A 17,997-nucleotide genomic window follows, 5' to 3' on the forward strand; every position below is an offset into this window, starting at 1 on the left:
TTATAGAACCGCGCGAAGGACTAGTATCTAAGGAAGCTTTAGTTAAAGCCTCCGAACTTAAGGACGTCTACGGCAAATTACGACAAAATATTACTAAATCTTAGCGAGCTCTTATAAGGACAAGATTTAAAGCCTTAAAAACGGCGCCTTAGCTAAAGACGGGGGATAAGGTATATCTCCTAACGAAGAACCTAAAAACTAAGAGAGGAATAAAGAAACTAGATTATATAAAGGTCGGACCGTTTCTAATCGCTAAGAAAAGAGGCGAACTTAACTACCGACTCGAACTACCTAGGGATACTAAGGTATACTCTATATTCTACGTTTCCCTCCTCGAACTAGCGCACCTAGATACCGCGCTTTAAACGATATTCTACTATAAGTTCTAAGAAAATTAGAAGTAGAAGGTAGAAGAAATTCTAGAAAAGAAAGGTTAGAGATATCTAGTTAAATAGAAAGGTTACCTAAACGAAGATAATATATAGGAACCTAAGACTTACCTTAAGAATTGCTAGACCCTCCTATAGTAATATTACTAAAACTACCCTTAGGACCGAAGATAGATTCTCCGCTAGGAAGAGTCTAAAAGGTATCGTTATAAACTATAGATATCTTAGCCTACGACGCTACGAGAAGCTAGAAAACGCTATCTAACTCCTCTAGCGTTCCCTCCGGAACTAGCAAATACTCGGAAGACGTAGCTAGAGTACCGGGACCTTCGGAAGGCAACGATTATAGTTCCTTAAACTCCTTATTAATAGCCTTCTCCTCCCGCTCTTCCGTAACCTAGAGCTGCTTCCTTAACCGATATATACGTATTATCGCCTTAGTTACGCTCTCTTTAGCCTCGTTAAGTTAACGCTTTAATTTACGACGCTAAGTACGTAACCGTTCCTATTCGGTCTACGTAACGGTAACGTTATATCCCTACGTACCTTTTCGTATATACTCCGAATACGACCTATACTAAATATCTACTATATAGCGAGGACGCTCCTTATCCTTCGCGACTTTCGTATTCCGATAATAAGTATATAGAGAAGGTATCTCGCGACCTTCCTCTTCGATTCGTAAAGCCTATCGTTCGTAGCGTTCTTTTCGAGTTAGCGGCTCTCTACTTATAGTAATAAAAAGGGAAGAAGAGAACTTATATTATAAGCTCGGGACGAAGCTTAGGTATAAGAGGGGGATAGTATTACGGATATATAATATAGAGTATAGAGTAGGAGAATAGGGACTAGTTATTTTAGCCTTAAAGGGGAGCGCTAAGGGCGTACCCGCGAATTACGTAACTAGCTATCTTTACTAAACCTTAGATAGATACGTAACTAGCTATCCGATTAGACGAGGGGTCTAGCGGACTAATAGCTAGTTAGGAACACGAATCTCCTATATATATAGGTAAACCCTTTCCTATATAGATAGTTCGTATTTAACCTAAGTTACTAACCCGCCGAAAGGTCAAACCTTAGAGTAGTTACTTACCCGACCTATCGCTTAGAACTTACTCGTCTAACGAGCTCTAACCCCCTTGTACCGTAGGTATATAATAGTAATAAACATTTCTAAGAGCTAATTAAAAGCTTATATAGGTAAGTAATTAGCGTATAGCTTAGTTTACTAAGCGATAGGAGGTTACGTATTAAATATTTCTAAGAGCTAATTAAAAGCTTATATAGGTAACTAATTAGCGTATAGCTTAGTAAGACCCTATAGTTTTATTTACTATTTACTAAGCGATAGGGGTTTACGTAATGAACATTTCTAAGAGCTAATTAAAAGCTTATACGGGTAACTAATTAGCGCATAGCTTAGCAAGACCCTGTCTTTTTATTCACTAATAGAATAGTACGAGACAAGCTCGTACAATAAGCTTCGAGCCGCAGCCTGATCTTGAAGGTCGAGTAAGCAGGCAACTGATCAGGTGTTTGAGCCGCAGCCTGATCATGAAGGCCGATTAAGCAGACAGAGGAGGCCGCATAGTCTCTTGCCTTGATATGTGCCAGTACGCCCCACCCTGTCCGGTCTACGCTGGCCGCTCTTGCTGTCACATATTAGACCATACGACTGCATCTTACCTACACTTCTGCATCTTACCTACACTTCAAGTGACTACGACAGATCATTGACAACACGTCGGGCTCATGGCACCATCTACTCTAGCCGCTGAAGCTGCAGATGGCTTCGTCCACCAGCCCCTCGAGCACCCTGCGACTTCGATCCGCTTGTGTAAGTTGGAGCCTGCGGAACACCGGGACAGCGACATAGAATGCACGATATTCACGACTCCCCTGGACGGCGCACCTCCTTATGTCGCAGTCTCCTATACCTGGGGAGACGCTAGGGTGCAGCGCACCATTCAAATCAACGGCAAGGCCCTCTCAGTCGGCTACAACAGCTGGGAAGTGTTATGGCAGCTACGCCTGCATAGTGAACATGGTGCACTTTTCTGGATGGACATGCTATGTATCGACCAGACAAATGATGCTGAGAAGAGTATCCAGGTGGGTCTCATGGGCGCCATCTACAGAAACGCAACGTTTGTCTTTGCTGGCGTAGGTGCGCACGGGGAGGATAGTGAGTTCCTGGCTGAGCAGATCCACCTGTATATTGCATATATCGGACAGCGAAGGAAAGAGTCCGCGGCAGCCGAACCACGTATACTGACCCAGCCTTGTAATGTATGTGGGCCGATGCCGCCATCTACATCGCTTATGGTGTATTGCGACTCTTGCGATCTGGTGAGTTGCAAGGAACACTGGGATGACGTCTTCCGCCTGCACAAGGAAGAATCTGGCCATGGCCAGGTCGTCGAGACGGACTACACAAATCCCGGCGCCTCACCTGTACACTGTGATCGGTGCCGTCAGCCCGGGGGGAAGCAGTGGTACGAGCATGTAGGAGGCACGGGACAACTCTGCCCTAAGTGCTATCACGACAACCTGCCTCCCGCGGCTGATCATCATCAAACTTATCAACAGCGAGACCGATGGGGATTCACCCAGGGGGACGTCAAATGGTATTACAATCTGCGTCATGGTCTAGAGACTTGGTTATGGTTCACTGAACTGCGGGCTAGTGCGCACCAGCGGATCAACACTGCCCTCAAAGCCTTTTCCTTGCGCACGTACTTCACTCGCTTGTGGGTGAGTGGTCCCGGAGGTCTGCATACAGGCGACATCCAGCTTTCCGCAAAACATGCTAATCTTGGCTCCTGCCCATTTGCAGGTTGTGCAAGAAGTCGCACTTTCGCGCTATGTCATCATGGCTTGTGGGGATGAGATCTTCCCTGTGGCGGAATTCGACGCGCTGTACCGCGACTCGAACGAAGCGGTTGAATGCGTCAGTCGCGGGTTGCCGTATGGAACTAACGACAACAGGGACTGGGCCGCAATTTCTTGGTACCTGGATACGCTGCTGGTGGAATTGAGGCAGGGCACCCTGCCCAGTCTCCGTCATCAGGCATTGCCGAACTGGTCTTCACCTTCGCAGAGTGGCAATGCTTTGATGCTCGCGACAGACTGTTCGCGCTACTCGCCATGGCGGATCAATCTTCGATCAGTGGTATCACGCCAGACTATATCAAGTCTGCAGTGTCCGTGGTGATGCAACTGTTGAGACAGATATGTATCGATGGCGTCTACTTCGATATCCCTAACGAAGAGACGATTATGGAAGAACTGTTCGCGATTGTAGCATCTTTCCGTCTAGAATTCAGCCAGCACGAGATTTCGGCCTTGTTGACAGCTCGGGTCTGTCACAGACAGTCCTGTCGAGTACCTTACTCGCAGCCGGTACTCGGGGCAAAGCCTTCGGACCGGACGCAGGTGAGGATTTCGGCCCGAGTACGGACTTTCTTTCCCGTACAAGAGGATGAGAACGGCAAGCTGTGGGCGCCGCTGCACAGAACCAAGGAAGAAATAGATCCAGCTCAATGGACACTCGCAGTGCGTACCGCGTTTCGACAAGCATGCCAACGAGCAGAAGACTCCTTTTGTGGGATTCACTCTCGTGGCGAGATTCTCGCAATCGCCACCGGATCTGTGAAGTCGGGAGACATTGTGCTGTCTTTCGGGAACAATAAGAACAACTTCGGAAATCACTTCTCAGGTCTACATACACCCTGCGCGGGGCTCGTAGTCCGGCAGACAACCAGCGAGCGCTACCTCATCGTGGGCCAGATCATCTTCGACCTCGAGGTCGAACCGCTACCTGACGCACTTCTTTCGGATGCAGAACGTGGCAGAGTTACTGGCCCCAGCTACGCACCCGATGTTGTGTGGGAGGTACACTTCGATCCAGAGGACCTGATGCTCTTCATTGTCCAGGATCTCGTTTACTACCAAGCGCCGCGGGCACACGACCGACCGACCATGCTTGACTGCACTGTGCGGCCCGAGTACACTGTGAAGAGACTGGAGACGAGCGTTACATCGGACACGTTCAGTTCGTATGCTACCCGCAGTAGACAGCCAGCAGCCTTGCCTGTAGAGTAGAAGTGTGGGCCTGCACCTGGTGGGCCAAGAGACGATACAGACGACCACGAACATGTCTCCGAGCCCGTGCACGCTGTTCTGTTGAAGAATCACGGTATCAACCGCGAGACTGGTCTGGTTGACACGGGCGCCAATCTCTCGGGTGCTCGAAATAATTATGCGCGACGAAGTAAGCCAAGCTGCTGGCCAAGCCATTCCGGGCGTCTATAGGCCCAATGGTGATATAGCAGCAGTGGCAGGATATCCCTAGCGTGCTAAGAGGCGACTCTACCACTGTAGGTGTCGTGGATGAGCGGAGACGCCGTTCTGCAGGAGCAGGATTATCATCATTGTCGACTGAGTTGCCGTTCCACTTTGGAGTGCATAATCATTGCAAGCTATGTATGTCATGTAGTCGGCGACCGCCAGATTTATTCCATTCAGGCGACTTCAGTGGTCGTATCGGATGAGCAAGCAGCTCTGATCGAAACGAAGGAGATCCAGGACGTCTACCGGCCGGCTTCTTCGATTCTCGAGAGTAGCGGGGTTTAGATATGATTGAAGCTCTCGTCTCGCGAAAGCCCACCGTTCAAGCTGGAGTTCTGTGCCCCGTGCGTCTGCTGTACGGTAATATCGCTCAGTGGCATGTACATACTAGATTTACAGCTTGAGTGCATGACATCCGCTCTGCCAAGATTTCACCACCCAAAGTATGTGGCCATCATCCAACCTCCTGTGAAGGGTGAGCCATCGTTCATTGCCTTTCCCTTCGACTCCGGCTGCGACAGTGGCCTCGCCACAAAAATGTCCATGCCTTCAAAATTGCAGGCCGCGACAAACGCCGCGTCCGGTGTCTTCAGCCCTTCTTATAAGGGGTAAGGCGATTTGTCGAAGAGCAGGCGGAGACCACACCGATATCTGAAGTCGCCTTCACTCCCGACCCAGAGCTTGCGTGGAAAGTTGCCCTTTTCAATAGTAATTGTGAACCACGACACTGACGATCACGAGTCTGTCTTCGTTTCGTCAATGATGCTGATCTGCCGGGCGGTGTCCTAGCAGGGCAAGCCGCTGACAGGGCATGGCGGTACGACCAGCTTGGCATTAACATGGCAGGCCACAGCCCAGCATGCGACGAGATCGACGTGTCAGCGGACCCAGAGTATGAAAGCAGCCGAGCACGATTGCGGGTTAAGAATCACTTGTATGAAGACAGAGTAGGGAATTAAATCTCGAAAAGTGCAGTATTACACATCTACTATCTGCAATCACTCCAAAGCTTGACCTTTGGTTACTGTTTCCTTGGGCTGTTGTCCTTCCGCGACCACTTCTCGAATAGACTCTTCGAGTATGCGACATCCTTCGGTCATGTCTGTCTCAGTGATGTTGAGAGCGGGTATGAAGCGTAGAGTATCATAGATCGACGTCGTGAGAATCAACATGCCCTTCTCCTTGCATTTTGCTTGGACTTTGCTACCAATGCTACCCGCAGTTCCGGGCTTGAACTCGACAGCCAGCATCAAACCCAATCCGCGAACATCGTGGATGTGCTTTCCGATTTCTTGCTCCGCCCACAGCTTGTCAAGCATGCCACGTAGTTGCTTGCTTCTGGCGGCAACATTTTCAAGGATCTTTTCTTCCTTGAAGGCTTTTGCGACAGCGACGCCGGCTGCACATGATACAGCATTTCCAGCATAGGTACCACCCATCGTCCCAGGAGGCTGAGTGTCCATAAGCTCTCTGCTGGAGACAATACCAGACAGCGGCATTCCATTCGCAATACCCTTTGCCATGATGAGAATATCGGGGCGTACATTCCAGTGCTCAATCGCGAACATTTTGCCAGTCCTACCAAAGCCCGACTGTACCTCATCTGTGACCAACAGGATATTGTGTTTGTCACAGATCTCACGGACACGTTTAAGGTAGCCTTCAGCAGCCGGCACATAGCCACCTTCGCCAAGAACTGGCTCGATGAAGATCGCAGCGGTATCCGAAGGGGCCGATTCGCGCTTGAGCAGCAGCTCGAGCTGTGTGATCGGATCCATGCAGCAGTTCGAGGAGCTGTAGTTTTGGCTGCTATGCTGAGCGATTGAGCACTGGGCACAGTATGGGAAAGGCACAGAGAAGATGCCAGGCAGAAGTGGGTTGAAGCCTTGACTGTATACTGTCTTCGAGCGGGTCATTGACATGGTCCCGAATGTTCGACCGTGATATGAGCCTTGCATCACGATAATGTTCTGCTTCTTCGTGGCATGACGTGCAAGCTTTACAGCGGCTTCGACAGCCTCGCTACCAGAGTTCCAGAAGAAGAAGGTGTCGAGACTCGGATGAGGCATGTTGGGTATTAGGTGCTCGATGAGCTCCAGATATGGCTTTTGGAAAGCAATATTAACTTGCCCGTGGACGAGGGTGCCGACTTGGGCTTGGATCGCTTTCGTTACAGCAGGGTGACAATGGCCCAGGTTTGCCACGCCAATGCCCACCGTGAAGTCGAGGTATCGTTTCCCGCCGACCATGGTAACATGACTGCCAGAACCTGACTCGATGACCTCGCTTGAGAGTCGTCCAATGCCCTTGGCGACATGGCGGACGCCAAATTGCGAGAGTCGCGTCGCTGCTGCTGCCATGTTCGAGGGTTTGACGCAGGCTTGCGTGCAGAAGTTGGTTCCTCCGAAAGCGTCAGACAGCAGTCTTGAAGGAATGAGTCTGTGGAGGCAGACCACAGTCGATCAAGTCTCTGGTAGATGGACAAGAGCTTGGCAAGCTTGTTTGAAGCTCCGCTGTTGATCATCGCAACGACCTTCCGCATCTAGCGTGCATCCATTTGATGACGTAACAGCGTGGAGCCATCGCACATTCACATTGGTCTTGTCCATACCTTACATTTCAGCCTTTCACAATGATATACTGATTGAGAGCTGGCTATGTAGCTTTTCCCAGTATGGGCCTCAGAGCCGATCGCACCAGGATCAACGCTCCCCACAGAACTCACCTACGTTTGACACGTAAACGCGAAGGCGTGCTTGGCACAGGTGCTCTTTTTGTTTGTTATATAAAAGCACAAGTATCACTTGTGTGTCTGTCGCTGCCAATTCAGAGTCCCTGAAGGTACGACTTCCGCGTACGATCAACGCATCTCTAACATACATATCCCATACTTCCCATATCCTTTCAAGTTCGTCCCAGACCAATACTTAAAAATTAAAGGCGAGCAGCAGGCTTTGAAAGATTCGTTTCCGTTCTTACGAGGTATGAGATCATGCTTGGGCATGAACCTGGTATGGAGTGAGATGCAGTGGACATTCACTTACTTGACCGGCTCATCCGACATGTAGTCTCTCGAGACTTGTCTCTCGGATATCACTGTCGTGCCTGGGTTATTTCTCGATCGTTCAGGGAGGACAGCAAGAGATCCATGGTCAGGCTTAAGGGAGAACTTCGACGGGCACGACCATCATCAAGGTCTGACTATAATTATACAATAAACATAGCTTGGCGTTTCTTAGCATAACAATCATTTATCCGTCATGTTCGAGAAATGCCGCATATACCGAAACAATTCCTTTCCCGGCCCTGACTATCCATATAACAAATGCGGTCGCCTGTCCGGATCTAAGAAGAAGTGGTTGCATTGGAGTAATACAATGCCATTAGGCGTGAGCCTCCACATCCCTGCGTGGTATCACCGGTACATGCAACATGACAGTTTTGGAGAGCGTACGACGAAACTGCCTGGTACCCGCCATTAACGATCGCTTTGCCGCAGAAGCATTGCTTCGACCACTCGACTCCAGCGTAGCTATATCCGGCGGTATAGCATGTGCTGACACAGCTTGCTGGCGTGAGAGTAGCGGAGTCAGGTTGCTGGACTGACAAGATTCGGCCATTGGTGAGGTCGGCCCAGCAGCCTTGGTATGTGTAGCCATCTGGCAGCCCAGAAGTGACCATCGTTGGTGTCGCGGATGTAGACTGTGTTGCCGTAGGAGTCGCTGTAGCAGATGATGCCGATGTCGATGTGTTTGCCGGCGGGGCGATGGCGAACGAGTATAGATTGATTGCATTAGCACCACCGCAGTACTCACTACCGTTGCCATAACACGGCATGTTGCATGCACTCTGGTCTTCTGCAACAGCGCCAGTGGATGTGCTGTTGCCGCAGTAACACTCGCCACTGTACTCGACTCCAGCTAGCGTGTAGCCTGCGCTCCCGCACGTATCGACGCAAAGCTGGACAGTCAATGATGATGCTCCTCTTGGGGTTGCCACACCATTGCTAAGTGTACGACTGCCGACCTGATCAGTGTAGCAGCCTTGAGAGGTCCAGCCGTCGACGCCAGCATTGACACTGATTGGAGTAGACGCGGGAGCTGCTTGGCCGTCCCAATAGAGTGACAACGCATTTGGTCCTCCACAGGTTTCAGTGTCGTCGCCAGTGCAGGTCATGTAACAAGCCAAGTCGCTAAGCGGAGACGTGATTGAGTTAAGGTAGTCGCCACAGTACTAAGGGACGGTCAGATGCTCATCGTCTGGCAGAGCTATTATATCGATGGTGCGACTCACGCATTCTCCACTATATTCAGTTCCTGCATATCTGTACCCGGCGCATCGGCTTTGGCATTTGACGTTCGTCACGTTTGTGCCTGCATCACCAAGAGCGGCAAGAGTGCGGTTGTGTCGATTATCGCTGCGGCACAGTTGCATGAGTCTACAGCGTTACGCATCGTCCTCGTTACTACATACCTCCAACAGCCTTGAGGCGCCCATTGCGCTGCTGCATCAGTAGTGTCCCGGGGCTGCTGCTTGTGATTCAAGACAGCGCCTTGAGCCAACAGCGAGCTTCCGAGCAGGCTGAGGACAAAGTGAGCCAACATGTCGCGGGTAAGGTTCTGTGTAATTGGAAACTGTGGTTGTTCAGCGATACGGGGAGGAAGACGATGTCAGTCTCTACTTTGCAAACATAGTCCACTCGGGGTGAAAGAGATGCCCAGTCCGGAGTCTCCTGCCACGGAAAGAGGCGTCCGAAGGGTTCGACATGGCTAAGCTGCCGTCTGGCCATATCTTCCACATGGTAAAAGTAGGTGCGAACCTTGCCTCGCCAAGTACCGTAGTCGCACTGTCACAGGTCGGTTGGGTGGCAGGGATCACAGGCGAACATATTCACTTCGGCAAGCATCGATACAAGATAGTAGCGACAGGCGAATGGAAGCCCCATGCACGCAGTATAGCCTGTGGAATATATGACAGCCTGTTCACGAACAATGACTGTCACGTCGTATCGAATGGACATCGCGGGTGAGGTTTGGTCGCACTCAGGTCGCTGGCTAGATATTACCGTATCCTGCCTCTCATATCGCCTGCACAACCATGCTTCGTGCCGCGTGCGGTATCGCACAAGTCGAGTCCCGACAAGCTCAACCATAGACGGCAGTAGATTTGAGAGGCGTATTGGGATGGTTTCGAAAAGCGTTAGCCAGTGAAGCGTATCAGGACAATTAGTCCGTGCTGGACCTCTTTGGGATGGGCCAGATGCAAGCCACGAAATGAGAAACCACGAGATCAGGTTCGCTTGCCAAGTTGCCATGGATTTGCGAGTTGCATAGAAAATGAAAGTTTTTGGCGGACTGTACCGAGTCCGATCGTCTGTATAATAATAGTAGGATTAAAAGATAAGCTCTGCGAAGTGATACGCGACAAATAAGCATTCGACTTATGCAGGTACACTTTATGAATGCTGTAGGTCACGTGTCCCCGTCCAGCCTCACTCACATAACAGCCCACTCTGCGATGATGACTGGGCCGAAGAGAAGACCGGTAACAATGGGCGACTACAGACACAATCAGTTCACTGACACCTACGATGGTCTCAATAGTACTGGTGTTCGTTCATCTGCCTGTCGACTAGTGACTTTACTCATGCTGTCTCGATCTGACTCGAACTCTGACTCATGCACTACACTGCTTGACTCATGGGCCTTCAGCATATATATCCACTTTCTCCCCGACTTCATCCTGCTTCTTTTCTCCTCCATCGCCCTTTGGGCATTTGGTCAATTTATAACAAAACAGAGAAGATTAGCATTTCCCCTGCACTAAGGATGAAACACGCTGTCGAAGAGAGACTCAAGTTTTTTTGCCGCGCTTCGGACCTCGCCTTCTCGTGGCGCGCGGTGTCAGTAGCTCCTGTGCGCATGCGCAGGAGTGAAGCCAAGGAGGTTCACAGGTATGTATAGTCATGGAACGAGCTTCAATCTTGATCACAATTGGTGTCTTCGTTGGCCATCGCGTGTGCCGTCCATCTGTCACCCGTGCAAGCTTGCAACTGTGAAACGTAAGTTGATTGACACACTCACGACTTGGAGTCTAGCTTCGACACCGCAGCTACGCGGCGTAGACTAGGGCTGGTGCCTCGACGCCATCTTCGTTGATGGCGTGCCAATTCAGCTGCAATTCCAGACACATCTGCCATACCTGTGGTTGTCAGCCGAGACGTCACACACCGAGACTGCCTGGATGGTACTCATCGGTCTAACGGTCCATTGCAACCGGGGCGGAGACATCGGTCTGGCCTCGCTACCGGTGGCGGTGACTGCGTTCCACTGCTATCGGATCTTGCGTATGTATAATCATTCTGCGGTGACTGGCTGTTCCGTTGCTGCTACGCCGACATGTCTACTGCAGCTGGTTCCTGAGTATAGCTCTGAGTATATTGGGCCTGATACTGGGTCCGGTCTTGCAGAGGAATGTTGTCCGAGGTAACGCTGCCTTGTGTGGTGGGGTACTGACCACCACCGTACATGCTGCCATGCCCGTGGCTTGATGGTGGTGGAGGTGGTGACGAGTTTGGATGACTGCCATATTCATGAACCCACACTCTGGTATGTATTTGGCACCTGCACCCATTTACATGCCTTTCGATGTAGAAATATCGATGGTTCGGACCCTTGTCATCCCCATCGATTTGAAGTGGAGCTGACCCCGAAGACAGCCGCCGACGCTTGCACAAGCAGATATCGTCTACGTGACCGAAGAGAAGCAACGCAGCATTCCGTGGCAATATCATGGCTATCCATCGTTAGCAAGACATATGGCATCACAACACGACTTCTTAGTCCTCAGGCGGTTCGGTTCTACTCAAGTGCGATGTCTGTTGCACCTCCAGAATCGAATTGGCACGCTGGAGAACGCGCTGCAAGCCTGGGACGACTTCGCGATCAAACAACCGCCAGAGAGGTGACTGTGGTCCAATGTCACAAGATTTTTTCACGGAGCGAACTGCGATCATACAAAGGCTGCTCCCACTACTACAGGGGTACAACGACCTTGTAGTCTCCTTTGGCCAGATCCGACAGAAACCCACTGCCCAGAAGCACCATCTCGACAACCTTAAGAACTGGTTTGTATCATACCCTGGCTCCATAGTCGACAGCGAGCGCCACTGGGAAGGCAAATTCAGCGACCTATTCCCACTTGTCGCTCGACCAAAGACACCACTCATGATGCTGCTAGAACGTATACAATGGCTTCGAATGCGCTTCTGGACGAACAAGCGTAAGAACAAAGACAATGATGCTCTGACACGCTACTGGAGCGACACCGGACTCGAGATCTTCACCACAGTCATGCAATTAGCCATCGGCGTCGGCATGCTCTTCGCGCCAGTATGGTGGCTAAACTCCGTACAGGATCACGAGAAACAGCTTGCGATCATCACAGGCTTTTCTGTTTCTTCCGTGATCTGGTGCTGGGCTGCTGCAGGCAATCGTCCCTTTGAGATCCTGGCGGCTTTCGCGGCATATATGGCTGTGCTGATGATCTATCGACAGCTTGGAACTTCTTCATGACTGAGTCAGTTAGCGAGGCAGCACTCTGGGTGCTCAAGAGAATAATCAGACCGCGGTCTTCGTTGCTATCGTGACCCGAGCGAAGCTCCAGCCTGAGCGATCCTTCGCTGACGGGTGGAGAAGGCAGGCTCCCATCTTTGCCACAGCTTAATGTGTGCCATGAGCTCGTCCACAGCTACCTCGAAACAACCCGGGCCTCGAAGACAGTGTCAAGGTCCGGAAGCCATGGCGTCCGGTCCAGCTCATGACAATGGAGACGTGGCGAATGCTTCGCCACTTCAAAGCCTCACACATAGGATGGGTAGATGGCACAAGACAACATTTCAAATGCGGACTCCAGCTGAAGCAGGTCACAAGCCGACGAGGTGTTTGCGATAGATGTAGCTCTTGCTAGGGTAGATGGAACGCTACTGACATAGCCTCTCGAGCCTCAACACAAGCAGTAGACAAAATTGGAGAAGCCTATGCCACCCTCCTACTCAACCGCCTATTCTCCCTCTGCCTCTTCTGCTTCTTCTCATCCCGTCTCCGCTTCTTCCAGCCTCGATTCAAATCACCTCTGTTTTCATAGAACCACTTCCTGAAAGCACTCTCCCCCATCTCGCCGCCCTGTGCGCCCACATGAGAAGGTGCGCCCTCACCAGCTTCATCCTCTGCCATGATGACATCGCCCATAGTTGCGGCTGCGTCCTCATCGTCTTCATCATCCTCATCATCTGGGATGGAGAAGTTGAATGTCTTGCCGATAGCGGCAGTGTCAGGTGTTGGAGCGGCAGAGCGGACGCTTCGCCATTCCATGTCTCGTTGCGTGTGAGGTGTTTGTGGTGGGTGAGTCGTACCTACTTCATCATCTTCGTCCATATTTTCATCTGCACCCGAATTGAAGAATGAGAATGAGGTGTCAATAGGACTTGGCTTTGGCTTCGAGGCACTTTCGGGTCGTGTAGCTGGTCGCTTGAAAAGTGCTTCGAGCGGGTGGACTTCTTTCGCTTCTCCAGTGAAACCATTGATCGCTTGCTGAGGCTGCGCTGGAGAGCTTGTGCGTGGCGTCCTGGGATCGTCCTCCACGTCTTGTGAGCCTGAGATATCATTCGGTTCTGCTGCTGGGTCAGACTTGGCGCCTGCTTCTGCTTCTGCCACTGCTTCTGGGGCTTCGGCTTCCGTGTTTTCTTCTTCGCCGTCACTGCTACTCGGCTCCTCAGAGGATGATGCATCCAGGTCACCCGTACTTTCACTATTGTTGTCACCTCGAACAGCCATGACATCTTGCACTGGTAGTGGTGCGGCTTTTGTACTCTTCTTCTCCCGCCTTGGTCGACTTGACCTCCTCGCTTCCTCCACAACCCCTCCACTCTCGTCCACCCAGCCCTGATCATCTACGTAATGCAGCTTGCCGTCTCTGCCCTTATCAGCCACACCCACGAGCTTGCTCGACTTCTTGCCCTCCTGCACGACTGTCTTCACCTTGGCCTTGCGCTCACTCTTCTCCTTCTTCTCCTTACCCTCCTTCTTCGATTTGTCCTTCACAGGCATAGCATTTGGTGGTATACTCGTCTTGAAGAGCATCTTCTTGTCCTTTGCATCCTTTTTGGTAGCTTTCGAGCGCTCCTCCTTGCTGCTCTTCTTCTTCTTACTCTTCGTGTCGGCACCATCCTCCGTCCAGCCTCGCTTCACATGCCTCCCACTCTCCAGGTCGTGGCCAGATAGCACGCCTTCCTCAGGCTTTCGCTTCCCCTTCCTCACTCGCTTCCTCGCCTTGCGATCATCCTCATCCTCCTCAACATCTGTCTTTCGCTTCTTCTTCTCCGGCTTCGCATCCTCAATCCGCACTTTTGAGCCTTTCAACGTCATCCCGTTCAATTTCTTCTTGAGCTTTTCGGCTTCTATAGCAGGGAGCTCAACGTAGCCAAAGCCCTTATCCGGAAAGGTTTCCACATTATGAAAGGATATATCGCTCGCCAATGGTTGCAGACTGGCCGGGATGAATCGTTCCAGTAAAGCGGAATTGAATGGCGTGATGTGCAGGCGCCTTCTTGCTGTCTTGTCGTTCGCAGCTTCGATTATATCGCTCATACTGCAATCGTATCCGCGTGGGCGATTACGCGGGCCATGGGAAGTTTGTTGCGAGAAGCAGAGCAGAAGCACAATCGCAAAATAATGTTCAAGGTTGGCTCGGCGCTTCCGAACCCTGCAGCAGCGTGCCGAACACGTGGGGAGACGTCTGTGCATGAGTCCGACTACAAGGCAGGCACAACTTCTACCTAGACATGACACAAGCGACATAGCCCAGGAACACATGCCGAAGATGGTAAGGTCACGGTGGCAATACATTCTCCTCTTTCTCTCCCTCCTCTCCCTCGCCCTAGCAGCCTGTAAGCCCATCAAACCCACACCTAATCATCCATCTATCTAACAAGCACTCCCACAGCCCCAACATCCTTCTGCAAATGCACCTGCTTCTCAAACTCCACCATAATCCCCCTAGACGACACCCGCACCGGCTCGAAATCCAAACCCGCACCCAGCACAGACGACGAACGAGCAGCCCTGCGAGGCCGAACCTGTAACGATTGTAATAAGCAGTTTTGCCTCGAATACCATCTTCCGATCTGCCAAGGAGCGACGGAGGAAGATGTCTTTACTACTTGTTTTCAACGGGATAGCACGAAAGACCAGCTGGTGGTGTTTATATTCATCTTTGCGACAGGAGGGTTATTGATATGGGCTGCGATTAGGCCGTGGGTGCAGAAGTGGAGGGATGGGGCGCAGAGTAGGCAGGCATATGTGCCTGTTAGTGAGAACGAGGGCGGTGAGGGTTGAATGGATGGGATGCAATGAAACTCCATTTAATGCATCATGCTATTCCTTTGCTCTTATGGCGAGGATACGGCGCCACCGTATGAGCCGAGATCTCCCCCTTTGTGAATCTGCCAGAAATCCACTACGAGCATAGATCTGTTTGACGAGCCAACATGACGTCTCGATCCAACCGCCACAGATCTCCCATATGCTGTTTCCCCACCCACCGCGATCCAGCTCAATCACCCTATATTACAACCACACCATAACCCCGAAGCAAAACGCCAGAAGCGTGGCGCCTGCAGCACAGACGTGCACCATACCGCTTGGAGCCATCTCACTGGATCCTGTATTCTTGCCAACATTGCTCGTGGCAGCCGGAGTAAAGCCGGGCACAAGAGCATTGTTAGTTGTTCCAGCTGCTGTATCGCTTGGCCGGGTCACATGGGTACTCGTCAACGCACTCGCACTTGTCTCTCCGCCTGTCGTACTCGCACTGGAAGTGGCTATCGGCTGTCCAGAGACCGAGAAGGTGGAGATGTCGAGGTATGAGTCTGTATCGATGCTGGTGTTGTTGATGTGCGGGTTCAGCGCCGACCAGTTGCTCATAGTGGACGACCTATTTGGCAAGAGTGGGTTGTTGATGACGGTAGCGACACTGTTGACAGCAGTCGCAAGCACAGTTCCAGGAGGAGCAGGATCGGTGATCTGCGTGGTCGACAGCACAACCGGTGTGCTAGTCACAGTCACCTCAGTAGTAAGGATCTGCAGCGCCGTGGCGACGTCATGAGAGGACGCCGTACCGTTTCCATCAGGTTCGGAGCCCTATACTTGTGTCAGTACGTGGTTGGGGAAATCCCGACTTTGCACATCACTCACTTTTGCGGCATCCACCGTCACAGTCAATGTCTCTCGAATAGTTTCGGTGGACACTGTGCGATAGGCTCGCTTGCTGATCGGGTTGTACGATGCAGTCGGCTCGCTGCAATTGCTGTAAAGGAAATTGGTATCACAAGAAGCCAAATCGCAGAACTCGGCACTGTCGCCACACATGCCTGTTGGATATTAGCTGAGCATTCCGGACATGACGAGCACCATCACATACCCTGCTTGCTGCAGCAGCTACCAAAGGACGAGGTGAGACAGGTCTGGTTGACACTCGATCCACATTTGCCGTCCTTGCTCAAGATCACCGGGATCATGGTGCCGGATGGCATTATGCTAGCGTCCGAAGCTTCGAGAGTGGTGCTGCCTCCCGCAACTGGCGACACGGTCTTGGTGAGGACTACGGTGATGCTGACTACCACCTCGCTGGCCTGCATCTTACGCATTCCTGTCGCCGCGGCTAGAGACGTCGTGTCTGTTGTCGTACTTGTGGCATCGACGGAGGAGCTTGTTGGCGGCGCTGAGGACTCGGAGCAGGGGGTTGTGCTTGCGGAGGATCCCGCGACGTCCGAGAAAATCGGACAGGAGGGAATGGTTGTCGTTACGATGGCGGTAACTGTGCTTGTACTGGTCACTTCGCTTGTTGTAGGGGTTACTGTAGCACTGACAGCGCTCAACTGGACGAGCTCGCACTCTGAACGCATGCAGTACTGCGAGGACTGGAAGATGTGCGTGCCAGAGCCGCTCTGGCAGGAACACCACACACCGTTGCCATCGTACATGAGACGTCCATCACCACATACCGACCATTGATCCGCGCCGGCTTCATCCCTGGACTTGATTGCATCGAGCATGATCTCTTGATTGTTGCCAAGAAAAGCCATGCGGCTGGTCTGGTCGAATAGCGCACCGTTGGTGAGACGCAAGGTACCGTTCAGTTGTCCAGGAGGGAACTTCTGCAAAGCAGCCTTCACATTGGCAGTGAACGTGACAGCGTCCGTTGCGCAGCTCGAAGATGCAGCAGGTTCTGTGGCGGTCAAAGCTGTGGTAGTAGTTGTGGCAGCTCCAGCCATACGCGGGAAAAGCCAACCATTCCTGGCCGCTGCTCCCGAGTACGTCCATGTAGGCACTGGCTGGTACGAGTACATGTCGGTCTCGTGCTTCGGAATGGTGGTAGAGAAAGTAACAGCCGTTGCAGCAGGATTTGTGCTCGCACCATCTGCATGGTCAGTAACCGGATCGCATTCGATATAACCAGGAAAGCTAACGCGACAGCCAGAAAGCATCGAGCATTTACCATCAGCATCGCAAGAAGGACGCGCAATAAGATCGGTAGCGGGGAGGGTTCGAGTGACGACCGTCTGGGATTGTTCGTCGTAGGAGGTCGTCGTGATGCTGGCGGCGTCGTGGCGTGGATTGATCTTGCCGAATCCTTCCTCCAATGCATCATCATCTCCTGCATCAATGAACCCTGCCGTGGTCGTACCCTCTCCAAATCCTGCATGCCCAGAACGCTTCAAGAACGCTGCCGCAACGAGACTGCCTGCAACATTGTACTTACCAGTGTCTGAAATCTGCTCGCCGGACGTACTGGAGGCCGCAACACCCAGAAACGCGGTGGCGGCGATGGTTAAAGTGCGTATCCGCATTATGTCGTGGAAGCGTGGTCGAGCTCGATGGTGACGAGATGGTCGTGGTACTGTAATGGGAACGAACGTGAGGATGAAAATGATTGTCGGGGGTTGTTAGATCGGAAGCTGGTTAGTGTTCTGCAAGTGTGAGTTATGCGCGTCGAGGACTGTAAGTTTCACGCTAGTGAAGCTTGAGCGTTTGGTATCGAGAACGGAAGGAACGAACATTGGTTGTCGCAAGCACGTGCTGCTGAGAGAGAATCTCTGTCAGTGCATATATTGTTGAACTGACGACGATTTTGGTACCATTGAGCACTACTGAACGGAAGTGGTAATCTGATATCGTTTCCTATCTTTACGCGTGGC

The 17,997-nt window shown here is 51.6% G+C and overlaps 6 protein-coding genes across 6 annotated transcripts; 2 read left to right on the forward strand and 4 right to left on the reverse strand.

Annotated features, from left to right (window-relative positions):
- Positions 1-2,144: 2,144 nt before the first annotated feature.
- On the forward strand, positions 2,145-4,496 carry LTS14_009652 (uncharacterized protein; the record flags this gene model as incomplete). The annotated part of the gene is made up of 3 exons (XM_064842333.1): positions 2,145-3,146; positions 3,229-3,342; positions 3,381-4,496. The coding sequence occupies 3 exons, from the start codon at positions 2,145-2,147 to the stop codon at positions 4,494-4,496; spliced, it is 2,232 nt and encodes a 743-aa protein (XP_064689961.1).
- Positions 4,497-5,740: 1,244 nt separating this feature from the next.
- On the reverse strand, positions 5,741-7,102 carry LTS14_009653 (uncharacterized protein; the record flags this gene model as incomplete). The annotated part of the gene is made up of 1 exon (XM_064842334.1): positions 5,741-7,102. One exon carries the CDS (start codon positions 7,100-7,102, stop codon positions 5,741-5,743), a length of 1,362 nt encoding a protein of 453 aa, XP_064689962.1.
- A 985-nt stretch (positions 7,103-8,087) lies between these two features.
- Positions 8,088-9,346, reverse strand: LTS14_009654 (uncharacterized protein; the record flags this gene model as incomplete). Its single annotated transcript, XM_064842335.1, has 3 exons — positions 8,088-8,975; positions 9,036-9,159; positions 9,216-9,346. 3 exons carry the CDS (start codon positions 9,344-9,346, stop codon positions 8,088-8,090), a joined length of 1,143 nt encoding a protein of 380 aa, XP_064689963.1.
- Positions 9,347-11,971: 2,625 nt separating this feature from the next.
- Positions 11,972-12,316, forward strand: LTS14_009655 (uncharacterized protein; the record flags this gene model as incomplete). Its single annotated transcript, XM_064842336.1, has 2 exons — positions 11,972-12,133; positions 12,158-12,316. 2 exons carry the CDS (start codon positions 11,972-11,974, stop codon positions 12,314-12,316), a joined length of 321 nt encoding a protein of 106 aa, XP_064689964.1.
- Positions 12,317-12,778: 462 nt separating this feature from the next.
- Positions 12,779-14,389, reverse strand: LTS14_009656 (uncharacterized protein; the record flags this gene model as incomplete). The annotated part of the gene is made up of 1 exon (XM_064842337.1): positions 12,779-14,389. The coding sequence occupies one exon, from the start codon at positions 14,387-14,389 to the stop codon at positions 12,779-12,781; it is 1,611 nt and encodes a 536-aa protein (XP_064689965.1).
- Positions 14,390-15,367: 978 nt separating this feature from the next.
- On the reverse strand, positions 15,368-17,649 carry LTS14_009657 (uncharacterized protein; the record flags this gene model as incomplete). Its single annotated transcript, XM_064842338.1, has 4 exons — positions 15,368-15,940; positions 15,995-16,170; positions 16,221-17,219; positions 17,298-17,649. 4 exons carry the CDS (start codon positions 17,647-17,649, stop codon positions 15,368-15,370), a joined length of 2,100 nt encoding a protein of 699 aa, XP_064689966.1.
- Positions 17,650-17,997: the final 348 nt, after the last annotated feature.

This window comes from Recurvomyces mirabilis (assembly GCF_035927965.1).
Source record: "Recurvomyces mirabilis strain CCFEE 5264 chromosome Unknown scaffold_33, whole genome shotgun sequence".
Lineage (NCBI taxonomy): Eukaryota > Fungi > Ascomycota > Dothideomycetes > Mycosphaerellales > Teratosphaeriaceae > Recurvomyces > Recurvomyces mirabilis.